Consider the following 19,425-nt stretch of genomic DNA (forward strand, 5'->3'; position numbering starts at 1 on the left):
AATCAACGAACTTTTCCATCCTCTAGGTAAGACACAGGGGCCGTCACTCCTCGCACTCACTGTCCAGTGGCTCTTGGCTGTTTCTCGCCCCCCCCCCAAAAGCTCAGTTCTGGTGCTGAAGTTTAAGATGAACATCAGTAAACTAGGAGGTCTCGAATTCATGGCATAGGAGGATTGAGTAAAGGAGATGTAGGGATGTTGAGCCTGGAGAAAAGAAAAAGCCAGGGAGGAGAGGAGGCTTCTGGTATTGGAAAGGCTGCGATTTGGCCTCTAGGACTAGAACCAGGAGCCCTGGGTAAGAGCCACCAAAAGGCCAATTTAGGGACAATGTCAATAAAGACTCTAACAACAGAATTATCCAAAAAAAAAAAAAAACTGCAATGGGCTACCCCCGGGAGAAGTAGGGGGATTCTCTATCTTGGTGGGCTTCAAGCAGAAGCTTGAGAGTAGCTAGAACCCTGGCCTGGAGTCAGGCAGACTCAACCTCAGACACTTACTAGCTGTGTGACCCTGGCAGCTAATGTTCTGTTCCATTCTATTTAAAAAAAAAACCCAACAAAATAGATTTATTATGAATTCTATACGAGGACAGGTTCCATGAATGTCAGTCAACACAGCTAAGATTTAATTGATTTTACTGGAAGGGACAATTTTAGGGAAAAGGCAATACCCATGTGTACAGTTCAGATTTTCTAAGTAAATTTATGTTAATGTTATTTTGGGAAGAAATGAAAATGTTCAAGATACGAGTAGAAGAGATGAAAAAAGAGAATGATTTATTACACTTTTAACATAATTTGCCTCAGTTTTTATATCTGTTAAATGGAACTATAATAGCACCAAGCTCCCAGGGTTATTGTAAGGATCAAATGAGATAATATTTGTAAAGTGCTTTGCACAGGACATGGATTAAATCCAATTCTCGCCCAAGTCAGATATCACTCTGATGTCATTGATCCTCTTTAAAATGAAGATTGGAAAACAAGTAGGTATTAAATAAATGCTATTATGATAAATGTGGAAATATATTTAGAAAAATTGCACATGTTGGATTATTGGCTGTCTAGGAGAGGGAAGGGAGGGAAAGGGAGGGAGAAAAATTTGGAACAGAAGATTTTGCAAGGGTCAGTGTTGAAAACTATATTTGCATGTATTTTGAAAATAAAAAACTATTATTAAGTTAAAAAAATAAGAAATGTTATCATCATTATTAGAAGCTGGACTTGTCAAATATGTGGTGATAGAGGAAACAGTGTATGGGTTAATTTTTTTTAGTGTTTTATTGATGCCTTTTTCTTTTTTAAATGAACTTCCTATTCCATCCAGGATCAAATATAAAATCTACTTACTCAAAATAACAATTCTAGGGTAAAGGCAATAACAGTACAGTTCAGGTTGTATAAGTAAGTTTATATTAATTTTATTAAACTCATTTAACTCCAGAATGTTTTCATTGGCTATTCCTGAAGTCTGGAATTCTCTATATCTTCACCTCCATCTTCTGTCTTTCCTGGCTTCCTTCAAGCCTCAGTGAAAAATTTCATCTTTTTCAAAAAACCTTTCCCAGTCTTTCTTAATTTTAATGCAATCCCTCTGAGATTATCTTCTATTTATTTATTTAAAAAACATTTATTAAACACCTACTATGAGCCAGGAACTGCTAAGTCCTGGGTTTGTACATACTTGTTTCATGTTACTCTCTCATTAGATTAAAGGGTTCTTAAAAGCAGGGACTGCTTTTTTCTCCCTTTCTTTTTTCCTTTCCTTCCATCTCATCACTCCTCCCTGCTCCGCTCTCTAGGAGAGAAAATGAATAAAGAACAATTTTAAGTTTAACCCAACCTAGAAACATTTTCTCCCTCATTTGCTTAAGTCCGGACAGGCAGCAAAATAATAAATCAATCCCTGATTGGTAGAATTTTGTCGATTTCTATGATGTAAATTCTCCCACCGATGATTGAACAGTTGACTCTTCAGAGCCTGGGAGCTGGAGCTGGATCCAGTATGTCCTAAATAGAGAAAAGTAACCCAAGTTCATATATTATTTGTGTCTGAAAATGTCCACCTCATTCTGTATCTACCTCTTTGTTAAGAGATAGGAAGCTCGCTTTATCATTGTTCTTCATGACTCACGATTCTTCATTGTACCATTGGTGCCCTTAAATCCTTTTGATTTTCTTTTGGTAATCGTTGCATAATTTGTTCTCTTGAGTCTGATCACTCCACTCCGCATCAATCTTTACAAGTCTCTTCAGGAGGCTCTAAATTCTGTCCTTTTAAAAATCATTTCTTAGGATTCTATGCCACCCCTATCACATAATTTGCTCAGATATTCCTCTGTGGTCTTTCAGACTGTTCCTTTACATTGGTGTGGTCATTCCTCTAGTTCTATTTCACTTGCTATCAGTCCATCGGTCTTCCAAACGTCCTCCGAATTCATCATATTAATCACAATAACAGGCCATTTCACTCCTGGACCCCTCTGTAGCCTTGGCCGCTTCCATAATAAAAATGTGAAGCAGTTCAGGGACAAGCAGAAATTCCTGGCTCGTTCCACCAGAGACCCCCTTCCAAGCTGACACTGGCCCATTAAGCACCGCTCTTTGAAGTCCAGCCTTTCAACCAGTTCCAAGTCTGTGACTGTTGTCCTCTATTCCCCATCTCTTCATTTTTTCCACAGGAATAACCCGAGTTATTTTATCAAATGTTTTGTTAAAATGAGGTAAACTTTATCTCCAGTATTCCCAGACCGAGCACTTGAACTCCCTTGCCAAAAAAAGCAAATAAAGTCCGTTTGGCACACCCTGTTCTTGAGGAAGCCCTGCTGGCACTTTGGAATCACCGCTTCCCTTTCTGAAAGGTTCCCCAACCATATCTTTCATCATTCCTTCTACAAATCTGCCAGGAATCCCAGCCAAGGGGGCCGGCCTAGGATTTGCAGACGCCGTTCCCTTCTCCTTTTTGAAAACTGGGATGACATTTGTCCTTCTCTAGTCCTGTAGAATGTTTGCTGTTCTTCAAGATTTTTCGAATATCACTCATGGTGATCAGCAATCACACTCCTTCTCACCTTTGGGCCAGGTGACCTGAATCTCTTAAGGGCTGCTAGGTGCTTTCCTATTCTCTTCTGAAGTGGGTTCCCAAGGTCCTCTGCAGATCCCACCCCCCTTCTCCCCGCTTCCCCTGTCCCAGATCCTGGCAGGGATTTCCCTAGCAGATACCTTCTGTTATCCTTTCCCTTTTCTGGCTGTTCCTGTTCTCTCCCCATCCAATTGTGGTATTTGCCCCCAGATCCAGAATCACTAATTACAGCTTAACTCCTTACTCTCCTGGTTTTCCTTTCTCTCTCTCTCTCTCTCTGGTCCCTTTTGTCTTTGATAACTGGCGCCTCGGTGTCCACCCTACTAGTCTAAATGCCAGCATCCCCAGAGGCTACTCAAAATTCCCTTCACTCCTGCGCTCCAAGCTTATTCCTCCCTCTCTTTCCTTATCCCCTTTATCTGCCTCTCCCTCCTCTCTAATCCTCTTTTTCTGTCTCTTCTCTGTTTCTCTTTCCACTTTATTTCTGCCTCTATCTCTCTCAATGGGATCTGTGAGTTCATTGGTGCAGGAAATTCCTGGTAAGAAAACTTCCTTTGTCCCTAAAGAGCTACAGTCAGAGAGCTGGGGATGGACAGATTGGTAGCTAGCATTTACATAGTATAAACTGAAGATTTGAAAAATCCTGTTCATCTTCACAACACACTTGGAAGGTAGATTCTAATATTATTCCCATTTTACAGATAAGGCTAAGAAAGATTAAGGAACTTGCTTATAGTGAAACAATTGGTAAGTAAGAGTATGAGGCCAGATGTGACTCCAGCACTAAAAATCTACCCACTGAGCCCAGCGTGACTCAGGCAGGATGAGTCTGAAGCATTGAACCTAGTTACATCTTCCTGGCTCCAAGGCCAGGTTTTTAGTCTCTCTGGAGCTCTGCTCTTTTCTCAGTTTTTCCTTGTTTTTCATCTATTGATCTCAGGTGTGAAAACTTGAGCAAGATAGAGCTTCTACCTCTATCAACAAGCATTTATGAAGCACCTACTACGTGCTAAGGGCAAGCATATGAAAAAGGCCAAAAAATCAAGAAATAAAACACAAAAAAGCCCCTCCTTTCAAGGTGTTCACAGACTACTGAGGAAAACAGTGTACAAATAATGAAGTACAAACAAGACAAATAGGATAGAATAGAAAAAGTTAGGATGACTAGGAAATAGCCGAGGGATGTTGGGAAGTTAGCATTGACAGGACTTGGCAAGAGATCAACAGATTGGGAAAGGCGGCTTGGGGAAGACTTCTTGCAAAAAGTGAGATTTTGGCTGAGTCTCCGGGGAGGGCAGGGAAGGCAGTCGGCAGAGATGAAAAGGGGGAGGAGGGTTCTAGGGACTGAGGTCACCCGAGAGAATATTGGGAAGAGGAGATGGAGAGGCTTGTGTAAGGAGCAGCAAGAAACCAATAATTCACTGGGTCACAGAGCCTGGGGAAGAAGGAGGGTGTGAGAAGACTGAAAAGGCAAGATGGAGCCTGGTCAACAAGGATTTTAATACCCGGACAGAGGATTTTACCTTTGATCCTGGAGGGTATGGGGGACCACTAGATTTTGTTGAATGAGAGGGGGGTTGATAGGATCAGATCTGCTCTTTACAAAAGTCCCTTTGAAGGGATAGCCCGGTGGCACAGTGGATAGTACTGGCCCTAGAGTCAGAAGGATGTGAGTTCAAATCTAACTCCTGACACATAATAATTGTATGACTCTGGACAAGTCACTTAATCCCAATCGCCCTCCCCCCCTCAAAAAAAATCACTTTGTTCCCTGTGGAAGATATACTGGAGTGGGGAGAGATTTGAATAGTCTGGGTGTGAGGTAACAAGGATTCGTTCCATGGTGATGAAAATGTCAGGAGACGGAAGGGGAACCGTAAAAGGGATGCTGGGAAGTTAGAATTGACAAGACTTGGCAGAGTGACAGAACTAGAATCAAAAATATTACCTAGACTGGGGTCTGTGTGATAGGGATGGGGGTTAGTGCCCCCCTGTTTGTTAGGGAGAAAAAGGATTATGGGGGGCTGATGATGAGTCTCAGTTTTGGGCATCTATGGGACATCAAATTCAGAATATTCAATAGCAGTTGGGGATGTGAGACTGGGAGAGCGGTTAGAATCCTCAGCAGTTTTGTTGTTTCTGTTCAGTCATTTTCAGTTGTGCCCAATTCTCCATGACCCCATTTGGGGATTTCTTGGCAAAGACACTGCGGCGCTTTGCCATTTCAATGCTAATTGACTCCCCGGGAGATGATAAGAACATTAAGTATAAAGGGAGAGGGAAAGAGGGCACGGATCGGAGCCTTGGGCGACCCTCAAGGTTGGCTGCCATGATCCAGATAAAGATTCAGGAAAGGAGACTGAGATGGTGTGACCAGCTGATTAACTGGAGAACAGAGAGCAGCCAGCTAGAGAGAAGAGCCCATCAGGGAGAAGAGGGCCATGGTCAAAGGCTACAGGGAGCTCGAGGTAGGATGAAGACACAGAAAAGGCGTCCTTTCACCTGGACTGTTTTAATAGATGGCAAAGTTTAATGGTTAGGGGTGGAGGTGGGGGTTTCAGAGTGTTTTCTAGAAAGGCTGGATCAAGTCACAGATCTGCCAGCAGTTTATTAAGGTGTCTCTCTTCCTGCTCCTCCAATAACCGCCATTTTCTATTTTTATCATCTTTGCTAATCTAATGTAGAATCTTAGAGATGGTTTAACTTGAATTTCTAGTTATTAGTACAGCAGAGGTTGAACTCTGGCACACAGGGGTTATCTCATGGAACACAAACAGATCTAGGGATACAGACTCATCTTGAAAGGACTTGATGCTTTTTGATGATGCAGAATATCTTTTTTTAAAAATTTATTTATTTATTTATTATTTAATGATTACTTTATTTTTTTTTTTATTTTTTATTTTTTTTTTTACTAATGATTACTTTATAATGACAACATTATTCCTTGCACTCGTTTCTTTTCCGATTTTTTTCCCCCTCCCTCCCTCCACCCCCTCCCTTAGATGGCAAGCAGTCCTTTATATGTTGGATATGTTGCAGTATATTCTAGATACAATATATGTTTGCAGAACCGAACAGTTCTCTTGTTGTGATGCAGAATATCTTGAGTGGTCCATAAGTCCCTTCATGACAGCTAAAGTGGGGGATTAAGTTTAATCTCTGAGATAGAAAGAGTAATCCTCTTAAGACCTTTAAAAAGGAACAACTCTGATTTTTGTCATTTTTCTGAGTTCAAATCCGGCCTCATACTAGCTGTATGACCCTGGGCAAGTCACTTTATTTTGCTTGCCTCAGTTTCCTTATCTGTAAAATGAGTTGGAAAGGGAAATGGCAAACCACTCCAGTAAATTTGCCAAGAAAACCCCAAATGGAATCACAGAGAGGGGGACATGATTGAAAAAAAAAAGACTCACCGCCCCCTACCCCAACTCCTTGAAACCCTTAAAGTAACATTCCAATTACTCACATAACTTTGGGACTTTCTGTGAAGGGTGGTAGTCTTAAAGTTCTCCAGACTGGGAACATGGCCACTGTTCCAAGGCATCTCTAACCATGGGCGATCTCTTTTGAGTTTTAGAAGTCCCTCAATCCATGTTCTCAGTAAGTTCAGAATAGACCTTTTCTGGTGTTCCTGTGGGTTTTAGAGCCATCCAGAGAGAACGGTTCTACCCCGTTCTGTCCTTCATTTCATTCTCTTTGGGCTTCTGCCTTCCAGTCTGCTCCGCAGTGAAGCTTTCCTGCCTTGCTGCCATGGCCCACAATTGAGAAAGTGTTTCTGGGACACTGGAGGCTGGTTCTTCTTTCCAGGGTTCCCATGGGCCTCCATCACTGCTGCATGGACCACGGATGGGCCTCCATCACTGCTGCATGTTGGCTAAGGCCGTGGATGCCGAAGAAGAAGGTGTGCAGGCTGTCGGGCCTTGGGCCACAGGGCTTGGCTGGCTTGGGGCTTTGTGCCAGGACTTCCAGATGCCCCGGGGACGGCAGGCCTCCGCCCCTTTCCCACAGTTAAGGCCGATGACAGTTTTCAGTCTTGGATTGATGCAGTGGAGAGGACCAGTCCCATGGCTGCACAAAACAAAGGAGGCTCAGAAGCTCATCTGGATGCTAACCATTTTTTCAGGGAAATCTATCACTTGCAAAAGCTAATGGAGAAGGGAGTCAGAGACATAAATTACGCAGTATCTCTCCAGAATGCTCCCTTCTCTCCTCTGACACTGCTCTATCAGGCTACGGATCCCCATTCCCTCACCCCTGGGCTTGCTGCAATAGCTGCTGGAGGGGGGGGGTCTCGACCGCCTCGAGGCCTTCCCCATTCCCATCCATCCTCCATTCGGCTGCTCAAGTGATTTCCCTAGAGAACACATCACTCTCTTATTCAATAAACTCAGGGCTCCTAGTTACCTGTAGGAGCAAATATAAAAACCTGTTTTTGAAATGCTTTCATAATACGGCCTCTTCCTTCCTCTCCATTCTTCTTACAACTCAACCGGCCTTCCCTCTGCCTCCCACTCTGTGAGCCTGTGACAATGGGCACCTTGCCGTTGTTCCACCTCCGACTCCGGGTACTTTTCCTGGCCGTCCCCAAGGCCACCCTCCTTACTCTGTCTTCCTGGCTTCCCCCAAGTACGGGGCCTTCCACGGGAGACTCTGCTCTGTCTCCCTCGATGCTTTCCCTCTGAACAACCCCACTTTTTTCTGTTCCATGTCCTGTCAGTACATAGCTGTTTAGATGTTGTCTCCCCCATTAGACTAAGGTTCTGAAGAATGGGGAGTATCTTATATTTCTTTGTATCCTCAGCACTTAGCAGAGTGCTTGGCAAACAGCAGGTGCCTAATAAATGCTTATTGCATGACTGGCTGATGACATTATTGATATTTTTAGGAGGGATACATTGGAAGAACTTGGGTACAGAATGTCAAAAGTGTGTGTCAGCGAGGAGAGACCAGCCTGAAGCTTTCCTCCGACAAGTCACGCTTTTCCCGAGTCTCCAGTTGGGGCGCCGTCGGTGTGTTAGTAGGGTGTTAGTGCTGACCCGGAGGCTTGGCCAGGTTCCCAGAACCCTCTACGACTGGGTGGCTGTAATCCATATTGTCAAGGTCTCTGCTTCTCGGAATGCCCGCGTCATTGAGATCAGGATTAGGTTACCTCGAAAACTCCCAAGTCTTTTGGGGAAGGCATTGGGAGCCTCAATCAGTGGCTTTATTCCCGTCCCTAAATCCCCAGGCCGTACCAAGCCAGGCCTTCGCCTTACAGCCTTAGCGTGTCAGGGATCTAGCACTGGGGAGGCCCCGCAATCCAGCCATTATTTAAACCAGTCTCATTTTTCACACAGGAAGAAATGGAGCCCCAAGAAGTGATGCATTTTGTCCAAGGCAGCTGGATTTAAAAAGTTGAGTTTAAAAACTAAAGTGTTTTTTTTTTTTTTAAATGAATGACTGGGTGGGGCAGGATTGGGGGGATGTATGTGGGTGGATGGGAGGAGCTGGACCAAAGGGCCCCCCCTGCTGTTTTAGGAGGCCGGGCTTCTGTGAGGCTCTTTCCTTTCCCCTTCTAGGCTGGAACCCCACACCCACCCATCAAGGCTCCCCAGGAGCCCCACCCTCCCAGGCCTCTCTGCAACAAGCAGGAGGAAATGCCGTCTTGCCCAACGGAGCCTCCAAGGACTGAAGGTGAAGGAGCTTTGGTCAGGACGGGACTGCCCCGTCTTCCTGCTGGGGTCCCTGCCAACCTCCAGCCCGGATGCTCTGTCCACGCTTTGAAGGCCACCCAGGGAGCCAACAGCCCCAGACCGACCTTCCCTCACAATGTGAGCGCCAGAGGTATCTCAGGGTGGCCAACAGCCCCGGGAAGCAGCGGGGTAGAGACGAGAAACCCTCACTCGTATCCTGCTTCTGACCCGCAGGCACATCGGGTACCGACGTACCCTCATCTGTGAAATGGGCATAACCACACTGTTGTTAGGCTAAAATGGGACCGTGTATATTGTGCCGAGGTCCTAAATGGTGTGTTTTTGACAGAGAGAAACCAAAGAAGTGATCCCTGAGGCGGGCAACCAGAAGGCTCTGATAGGGATCGGTTTAGCTCCACGGTTCCCCCTCTGGGGAGGTCATGAGATCCAAGTTATGTCAGGCCCCTGAGACACACCCTCCGGAGAGGCTCCCCGCCGTCCAGCCTTGCCATGGCCTGAAGGAAATCCCAGTCATGGCTCTGAGGTTAAATTTTCCCTGTAAAATCTGCTCATGGGCCATGCTCAGTCCGCCACGGCACTCTGGCTCATGTCTTTCCCTTCCCTTCCCCTTCCCCGGTGCTACATGGTATCTCTCCTGACTCCACTGTGCTTCCCAAGCCCACTTCTCCTCCTCATCAGCAGCTGACCCTTTGGGGTGAAAAATGAGACTGGTGTAAATAATGGCTGGATTTCGGGGCCTCCCCAGTGCTAGATCCCTGACCCGCCGTTCCTAAGGCTGTAAGGCGAAGGCCTGGCTTGGTACGGCCTGGGGGTTTAGGGACGGGAATAAAGCCACTGATTGAGGCTCCGAATGCCTTCCCCAAAGGAACTTGTCTTTCATAGGCTCTCCTCACTCATATTTACCATTTCCGGTGTCTATTGGATCCCTTCATTTTGTCTGTAAGCTCTTCCCTAAATAAATCTACCTTTCGCCCAAGAGAACGGCCTTTGTGAATTCTTCACAGGACCGAACCCCAACGCTTGGTGCTTCCATCCTTCTGGTGTCTCCATCACCCGCATCATTTTGGTCCTCACATCATTTGGGGCCAAACCCCACATCACAGATTACATCATAAAGCATTCTACGAACCCTTGAAGTGCCATGGAAATAGCAATTATTGTTAATGTTATTCTTTTTTATTTATTTTTTTCCTGAGGCAATTAGGGTTAAGTGACTTGTCCAGGATCACACAGCCAGGAAGTATTAAGTGTCTGAGGTCAAATTTGAACTCAGGTCCTCCTGACTTCAAGGGTGCTGCTCTTCCCACTGTACCACCAGCTGCCCCTATTAATGTGAGTCTTACAAAAAACCAGAGTTATTAAAGAAACACTTGTCTGAAGATAAGATCCGGCTTCTGCCACTTACCAGCTCCATGAACGTCAATCATTATTATTATTATCATCATAGATAAAATAGAAGTAATTCTCCTTCCATTACTAGCCACATTTCACAGATGGAGACTCTAAAGTCAGAGAAGATAAGAAATTTCTCATTCCCTACCATTCCATTCAATGGCTTTCATTCAATGGCCTGTGAATGGCGGGCTCCAATCAGTTCAGTTAGTATTTGTTAACTTTTGCTAGCTATACCAGCCTAACGCTTTCACCCGACAAGTCACGCTTTTTCCGAGTCTCCAGTTGGGGGGCCGTCGGTGTTTTAGCAGGGTGTTAGCGCTGACCCGAAGGCTTGGCCAGATTCCCAGAATCCTCTATGACTGGGTGGCTGTAATCCTCATTGTCAAGGTCTCTGCTTCTCGGAATGCCCGCGTTATTGAGATTAGGATTAGGTTACCTCAAACATACAGTAGGTACATAGTAGGTACCTACTAGGAATCAGGTACATAGTAGGAGCTTAATAAATGTTTACTGATTGACTGGGAAAGAAGTCTGATTTCTGACCTGTGGGGCTCTCTGAAGCCTCCATAATGATGTAATCACTTCAAATGAGACGACCACATTGGAGATCACATTCTATGATATCATTCAGAATCAATTTCAGACTTTTCTAGCTGCGTGCGGCTGGGTAAATCACTTAATTTCTGTGTGCCTCAGTTTCTTCGATTATAAAATGGGATAACAACAGCATCTACCTCCCAGAGTTAAATGCATTAATATGTGTAAAGTGCTTTGTTAACCTTAAAGTACAATATACATGTTATTATAATAACATTATTGCTATTGTTATATTATTATAAGTATTGGTGCAAATCTAGTCCCATGACCAGGTCATATTAAAAAAAAAACACCCCCAAACAAACTTACCCAACAACTTGCACTAGTAGATGCTGGTTGAGATGAATTGTATCCTTTGGCCTCAGACACTTAACACTTCCTAACTGTGTGACCCTGGGCAAGTCACTTAACCCCAATTGCCTCAGCAAAAAAAAAAAAAAAAAAAAAAAAAAAAAAAAAAAAAAAGACTGCAGGTTCTCAAATCATATCTATCTATAATGAAAAGAATTAGACCTGTGACCAAAAAAATCATTACACTGGCAAAAGATGAGGAACAAGTCTGGAAAGAAGGCACTAAATTGCGTAAGTGTTTGAGCAAAGGAAACTGCCTACACAAAAAAAGAGAAATTACCAGAATTCTTTTAGTCAGAGGCAGATTTTACCTTTAAAATACCTGGTTTGTAAAACTCTGCTGGGCCACGGAATTGTCTCTTCCCTGTGTGACCTTGGACAAGTCGCTTAACCTGTCTGGGTCTCGGTTTCTTCATCTGTAAGAATGTGCAGGTTATGGAAACTCACGAACCGACGCATAGTGAAGTGAACAGAACCAAGAGAACATTGTATACGGTCACGGCAACATCGTTCCATGAAGTATTGTGCTTTTCTCAGCGTGATCCACGATGAGCCCAAAGGACTAATGATGAAACCTGCTAGTCCCTTCCAGAGAAAGAACAGATACTATTTGAAAACAGATTGAAGGACACTATTTTTCTTTCAATTTTTCTTTTGAGTCTTTTTACACAAAATGATTAACATGGAAACGTGTCACATAATCGCACACGTATCTGATTTCTTACCTTTTCAGGGAGGGGGATGGGAAGGAAGGAAGGATAGAATTTGGAACTCAAAACTTATTAAATTGGTAAAAAAAAAAAAAAAAAAAAGAATGTGGTAGGTAACCTCTACAGACCTTCCAGATTGAGATCTGTGATTCTGGAGGCCAAATTACATCACAAATTCATAATCTCACTTTTGTATCAGTTTCCCTTTTATGAAATAAAGCTAATCCTACCTTCCCTAACTTACCCTAGGCCAGGGCTCCTTAAACTTTTCCCACTAGCGACACCTTTTCACCCAAGAAAATTTTATGGGTATATATGTATATAAAATCAACATACAGATCATTTACTGATAATCATAATTTCAAAACCTCATTCAGTTATGAGACCCTAACCCACAGTTTAAGAAGCTGGGCCTTAAGCAGCCATAAAATAGGCATGAAGCCCCCAGGCTTGCAGGAAAATGGGTGAGGGAAAGATGGCCCTGGGGCCAAAGGTCTGGGGTTTCTCTGGCTCCTGGCAGGTGAGCTTGAAGTATTAGGCCTCAAGGTGTCAGAGAATGTTGAGCTTCAAAGGCAAGTCAGAAGTCTGTTCAAATACTTTGTCCATCTTAAAAGATCTGCGACTGCATTGATGTGAGCACTCACTCCCTTAGTGCACACAGAAGCCTATCCTTGCCCACGTTTGGATTTTGATTTTTAAAAAATCATCATTTTTAAAATTTAAATTTAAAAATCACCATTTTAAAAAATCAAATTTTGATACTGTTGCTATTTTAATTTTTTGCTTTTATTCTGTATCTAAGAAATACCAAATAAAATATTTTGCCCAGGGTCATATAGCTAGGAAGTATCTGAGGTAGGATTTGAATTCAGGTTCTCCTGATACTAGGCCCAACACCCTATCCATTGCACCACCTGGTTGCCCGGCATCCTATTGAACACATCCATCTACAATAGTTTGTTTATCTAATGCAGAGAGAATTGCTGGATTCCTTCTTAGCTTCCAATTCTTTGTTATAAATGTTTTTGTACCCATAAGTCCTCTTTCTCTTTCTGTGATCTTTTTGCGACACAGGCCAGAAGTAGCATTGCTGGATCAAAGGGTATAAGTTAGTAACTTTTGGGGCATCGTTCCAAATTACTTTCCAGAATGGCTGGACCGAACAACACCTCTATCAACAGTGTATTATTAATGTGTCTGTTCTGCTTTAGCTCTTCCAACAATTGTCTTCCTTTTTTGTCATCTTTCCCAATGAAGTGGGTGTGAATGGTACCAGAGAGTTGCTTTATTTTAGATTTCCCTAATGTTAGTGATTTAAAGTATTTTTGCACATGGCTGTTGAGAACATTTTTTTCTTTGAAAATTTAAAATTAAATTTATCTTAAATATAAATATCATTTAATATATTGATATTATTTATTTAATTAAATAATATTTAATATATTAATATTAAATATAAAAATATCTTTTAACCATTTACTCAATGGGGAATAACTCTGTTTTTTACAACATTTAAATCAGTCTCATATATCTTGGAAATGAAACTTAGAAAAACTTGGTGCAATTTTTAAAATTTTAAATTAAAAAACATTTCAAAAATGTATTTCTGCTTTTCATGACTATTTGTTACAAAGAAAAGCTTTTTTTGGGGGGGAAATAATGGTGCAGAGAGTTGGTGGGTACTTATCGGGAGACCAAAAAGGGGAAGAGGGAAAGAAAAGCTCATTAGTGAATCATAAAAAAAAATTGAAAAGGCCTGAAAAAAGTATAGATGGAATCCATATAAGCCAGACAATATGCCTATGTTCAATATGAAATTGCCCAGAAAAATCCAACCCAACCTACATGATTGGGAAATTCAGTGTCACATAGAATCTTCATTTCCTGTTCCTTTTTTTTCCTGAGGCAATTGGGGTTAAGTGACTTGCTCAGGGTCACACAGCTAGGAAGTGTTAAGTGTCTGAGACCAAATTTGAACTCAGGTCCTCCTGACTTCAGGGCTGGTGCTCCATTTTTTGTTCTTAACAGTATATGGGAATGTTTATGGTTGTTGATATTTGTCAAATTTCTAATAGTAAAAAAAAAAAAAATTACAGTCTGTCTTTTAAAAAAATTTCATGCTATTGATATGTAACTGGCTTACCTTCTTTTCCCATCATGCAGTTCCTGGATGATGCCCTGGATAAAAAGGCCATCCATGGACAAATGCTTCATATTATGCCCTCCGGGTCTCCTTAAATTCTTCAGAGCGTTGGGTGATCCATGATTTGCAGTATCTTAAAAACTTTAGAATCGATTGTCTGACGTGGCAGACACTGGCACAGGACTTCCCAGCATGCCGTGCCCTCATCAGCTGTGCTCTCTGAGCAGAGCAGAATCGAATTCGCCTGAAAGAAACGTGAGATGTGCAGAGTCAGAGAAGCTGTCCCAAATGTTCATAGGGACTATTTGTGTCTGACCTGTGGCAGAGCGTCCCGAGCTCGAATTGGTCGGATCGGCCACAGTCAGACATCCTGTAATGTGACTCTGACATAGTGATGTCATTTTGGTCCTCCTCGAGAATGAAGGACATCACCCAACCAACCAATCAGTGGGAGGAAAGTGGTGTTAAAAATGGTTTGTGGGCATGAACCTGAGGGGGGAAGCAATCCACCCAAGTTAGTGATAGGGCTGATATGGAATTACAGAATATCCCACTTGGAAGGGGTCTCAAAAACAGATGATCTTGTTGACATTGGAACGAGAATTCCCTATCGCTATCATCCCTGATGGGATCATTCAGCCTTTGCTTTATTTACTTATTTACCCCCAAATTTCACTTATTTATTTATAAACAATATATTTATATTTATTATTTATAATAAATAATTATTATTAATAAATAAAGCTTTTTATTTATAAAACATATACATGGGTAATTTTTTGATATTGACCCTTGCAAAGCCTTCTGTTCCAACTTTTCCCCTCCTTCCCCCTTCCCTAGATGGTAGGTAGCCCCATACATGTTAAGTGTTAAATTATATGTTGAATCCAATTTATATATACGTATTTATACACTTATTTTTCAGTCTTTGTTTTAAATACCTCCAGTGAATGGAGCCTACCACCTCCCAAGGCAGTGATTCTACTTCGATGCTCTTACTCTTGGAAAGTTTTTCTTGCCATTCAATTCCTCCTCCTCCTCTTGTTCTGGGTTCTGCTCTCTTGGGCCAATGAGAACCAGCTCAACCTCTCTTTCCCAAACAGCCCTTCAAATAGTTGGACATACTATGTGTCATTACCCAAAGCTTCTCTTCAGTGAACCTTGCAAGACATTGGGGTCCTTCACCATTCTCCCTGCCATTTTTTTCAGCCTTTTAATGTCCTACTTAAAATATGCTACTCAGAAAGGGCCCTGACACTTCCAAGGCCCCTTGACCGGGGCAGAGGACAGCTGGACTACGGCCTCTCGGGTTCTGGACCCAACATCTCTCAGACTGTAGATTTTAGTTTCCGTGGCGTTGTGATCCCACTGTTGACTGATGGATCTTGCAGGCCTGCACCTTTTAATGAATGCTCTCCAAAGAGAACATCTTGACTATATTCACCGTCCATTCCCCTGGAGCAGAATCAGGCACAGGGGAGAGCATGGGCCTATGTGTAAGGAAAGGGTGGGATGCTGATGACTATGGTCTTCCCCACGGGAATCAATTTTTGATTTTTCCATGATTTTTTATGGTTTTGAGTCATGGTGTGCCATAATTTCTGAAGAAAGAAGCCGAGGTCCATCCAGACAATCATCACGGGATCCTAGTTCTAAAATGGGAAGAGACCCTACAGGCTGTCTGGATCAACCCTTCCATTTTTCAGATGAGGAAACTGAGGCAGAGAAAAGTTGTATTAGGAGACTCAATAGCACACCGAAATGCCACGATTAAGTGCGAATACCTTCCCATTTTACAGATGAGGAAATGGAGCCGCAGAAAGCTTGGGAGGCGTGCTCTGAGTTACTCAGCTAGCATCAAGGGTTCTTCCCAACTCTATGCCAAAGGTTCTAGCCAAGCTCCGAGGCGGGGACTAGATGGACCACAGGGTCTCTTCCAGCTCTGAACGGAGCGTCTCAGAATCCACTTTTTCCTTTGCCTCTTGCAGAGGGCAATGGGAGAGAGTCACTGCGGGTGTGAGCGGCCTGTTGGCAAATGCACACAAAATGAAGCAATGCAGGGCAGGCTTGCTGATAAGGATGTCTTCAGATAAGCGTGCAACGGGCAGAAAAGAGGGTCACGTCCAGCAGACACAGGATGACCCATAGGCAGCCTCCGGGTTGGCGGCTATGCAGGGTCAGGGGAAATCGAGGAAGGCCCCCCAAAAAAGGGGAGCACCTGAATAGCCAGGATGGGGGGGCAACAATCTGGATCAATGAAATGAATATTCATATCCTTGGAGCTGGGAAGGACAAGTTACGAGCTATATTTAGAACTGGGAGAGATCTTAGCAGGCACTGAATGTGGCCGGGTTGCCTTTGCCTATGGCCGGGGCTTCCTGGGAGGAGCAGGCGGTCAGCAGCTCTCTGGGGCACTAACTCTGGGCTCAGGGAGAACATTTAAATATTAATGTGTTTATTCATTTATTCATGAGGCGGCTGCTTCTCGTAGCCTTCTCCTTCCTAGCTCGGCTCCCTCCATCCCTCTGCCCTGAACACATTCCCTGTTCTAGGTTAACTCCCCGGGCTCCTGGATCGGGGCCATCCTGTACTGGATGCGGTTGAGAGCGATGCGAGCTGGGAAGGTCTCGAGCTCGTGACCTCGCTGGATGGGTCTGGGCTCATCAAGGTCAGAGAATCATGGGACCTCCAGCATCACTGATAAAGAAGAGACCCCATTTTGTAGCTCAGTTAGGAGGCCCAAGGCACACAACGAGCAAGGGGCGGAGGCGTGTTTCGCACTCACACCTGTTCTTAGGAAGCTTCCCGTCCGAAGAGCGGCGTGGAGGCTTAGATTTGGCTCCGGAACATCGGCCAACATCTGGCTGAATGACCTGGGACCGGCCACTCCTCCTGCTTCCTCATCTCCAAGACAGGAATGTTAGAACCATCGCCCGGTTTGCTGACTTTGAGAAAGGTGACAGAACCGAGTTGTGCTGCAATCACTCTGCGGCCGAAGGATGATGGAACAAGGGGCCCTGGCAGCTGCGGGTCTTGCCTCGTTCAGTCTTTCCCTGCCTCAGTTTCCTCACCTGGAAAACTTAGATGTTTGTGAGGATCCCTGACTGAGACGCAGGCCGGCCCGCTTCAGTATTTGGAAGACAAGCGGTCTGGGCAGCTTGAGGAGGCCCTCCAGCCAGGCAGGACGGGGCTGCTCCTTGTGGCAGAGGGGACCCTTGCTGCCTGGCCCTAAGGCGGAGCGGAGCTTCCTCAGTTTGGGAGGAGCCCCCGCCCTGCCCAGGCTCCTCAGAATCACAAGGAGGGAGAGGGCCATTTCACAGATGAGAAAACAGGTGAAGCAGCTTTCGGCCCAGAGCATGAGAGCTGGAAGGGCTCCCGTGGCATTTAGCAAACACTTCATTTTGCTTGCCCTTCATTTTCCAAGAGGACCAATGACATCATGGGGATGATGTCTCATCCTGTCTCCATGACTGCTCAGCAGCCATTTAAGGAATCAGGGCCGTGACTCGTCCAGGAACAATGCTGGGCTCCAGAACTGGGCAGGACCCGAACTGGGACCTTCCAGGCTCCCTGGGAAGGCTCATCCTCCCAGACTGCCCGTGCACTGTCCCAGGGCCCGACTCCAGAGCGGCCGCTTCCTGGGGCCCTGAGCCCCACTTTGGGCCGGAGAGCCCGTCTCCGCTGGGGGGGAGGGGTGCGGGGGCTCAAGCCCAAGCTCCTTCACCAGCGCTCCGGGGGAGGGGGGACATGGGGAGAGGCCTGGAGGATGGGGAGGGGCACAGGGAGGGTAAGGGAGGAGAGCAAAGGCAGGGGGAGGGAGAATACAGGGGGAGACGTAAGGAGGGGAGGGAAAGGAGGAGGCGAGATGGGGAGGGGAGAAGCCCGAGACCGGGAAGAAAGGGGAGGACAGAAGCTGGAGGACTAGAGAGGGGAGGGGAGGATGGGGCAAGGGAGAGAGAGGAGGGAGGGGAGAAGAATGGAGGATAGGTAAAGGGGGGAGGGGAGAGGCTGGAGGACAAGAGAGGAAGGGAAGGGGGGGACCAAGGCAGGGAGAGGGAAGAAGGAAGGGGAGGCGCTGGGCCCGGAGGGGTGAACTGGCACTGGGCGACACCCCCGCCCCCACCCCTCTCCCCACGGAGGGCCCTCTCAAGCTCAGGGAGTGGGGGGCGGGGCAGCCTCGGCTGGGCTCGGGCTCCGCACCGCCCCTCCCCCCGCCCCGAGGACGCAACGGAGTCGTTCTCCCCGGCCCCGCCCTCTCTGCTCTGCACTGCAGCTCACCGCATCGCCGACCCCGCCCCCTCCGGGCTCCGCCCAAGACCCATAGACCCCGCCCCAACACCGTAGCTCCGCCCTCGGAGTAGCCTGCCCCGCCCCCTCCCGGGCCGCTGGATGTCGGAGCGGCCGAAAGAGAGGCGGGCGCGTGGCTGGGGGGGTGGGACCTTGTCCGGGGGCGGGGCCAGGAGGGGCGGGTCCGGTGGTAACGTCAGTCCGGGCTCGCGGCCGGCCGGCGCGCCCCTCACGAGCTGAGCTGAGGGAACCGAGGGAGCGGAGGCAGCAGAGGGCGGCTCGACCCCGGGCGCTGCCGCCGCCGCCACCGCCGCCGCCGCCGCCGCCGCCGCCTCCGGCGGGGCCGCGCCTCCTCAGGCCCGGCTCGCGGGCCGCGTTCCTGGGCTCTCGGGGCGCGGGTAGTGAGGCGCGGCCATGGCCCTGCGGCGCAGCCCCGAGCCCCCCGGCGGGCCGGCGCGCTGGCTGCCCACGCACGTCCAGGTGACGGTGCTGCAGGCCCGCGGGCTGCGGGGCAAAGGCACGGGGGGCAGCAGCACGAGCGACGCGTACACGGTGATCCAGGTGGGACGGGAGAAGTACAGCACGTCGGTGGTGGAGAAGAGCACGGGCTGCCCCGAGTGGCGCGAGGAGTGCGTCTTCGAGCTGGCCCCCGGAGCGCTGGACGGGCTGCTGCGGGCGCAGGACGCGGCCCCCGACGCGCCGGCGCCGGTCCCGGCCGAGCCGGCCTGCGAACTCGTGCTCACCGCCATGCACCGCTCGCTCATCGGCATCGACAAGTTCCTGGGCCAGGCCACCGTGGCTCTGGACGAGGTCTTCCGCCAGGGCCGCGCCCAGCACACGCAGTGAGTGCCCCGGGCCGGGCCGGGCCGGCGGGGGGATAGGGAGGCTACCCGCGCCGCAGCCCGGAGCGGCGGGCTCGGGAGAGCGGCGGGCGCGGGAGAGCGGCCGCGGGCGCTTCTGTCTTTGCTGCTCTTGCCGTTCTCGTATTTTTCCAGTGTGAGTGAGGGGGAGGGGGCGTTTCTTCTCCGGGCTTTCCCGAGCTTCACTTGTGCGCGCTTTCTGGCAGCCGGCTCGCTCCCCTTTATTCAGGACTTTAAAGGTTCTCCCAGGCTGGACTTCGGGCCGTAAGGAGGAAACTGAGCTTCAGACCGGTGTAGTAGCGCCC

General features: G+C 46.9%; 1 protein-coding gene and 1 long non-coding RNA gene across 4 annotated transcripts in view; both read left to right on the plus strand.

The window, feature by feature from the left end:
- The first annotated feature begins 6,514 nt into the window (after positions 1–6,514).
- LOC127552336 (uncharacterized) lies at positions 6,515–9,758 on the plus strand. The gene is made up of 3 exons (XR_007951330.1): positions 6,515–6,985; positions 8,421–8,477; positions 8,643–9,758. It is a non-coding gene; the product is annotated as an uncharacterized LOC127552336 (long non-coding RNA).
- An 8,882-nt stretch (positions 9,759–18,640) lies between these two features.
- RAB11FIP5 (RAB11 family interacting protein 5) overlaps positions 18,641–19,425 on the plus strand; it is a 36,321-nt gene continuing 35,536 nt past the window's right edge. For all 3 annotated transcript variants that reach the window (XM_051974270.1, XM_051974271.1, XM_051974272.1), the window contains exon 1: positions 18,641–19,102. In XM_051974270.1, the coding sequence (XP_051830230.1) occupies positions 18,675–19,102 (428 nt within the window). In that variant the 5' untranslated portion in view covers positions 18,641–18,674. The remainder of the gene's footprint in view (positions 19,103–19,425) is intronic.

The sequence above is a fragment of the Antechinus flavipes genome, chromosome 2, assembly GCF_016432865.1.
Source record: "Antechinus flavipes isolate AdamAnt ecotype Samford, QLD, Australia chromosome 2, AdamAnt_v2, whole genome shotgun sequence".
Taxonomy (NCBI): domain Eukaryota; kingdom Metazoa; phylum Chordata; class Mammalia; order Dasyuromorphia; family Dasyuridae; genus Antechinus; species Antechinus flavipes.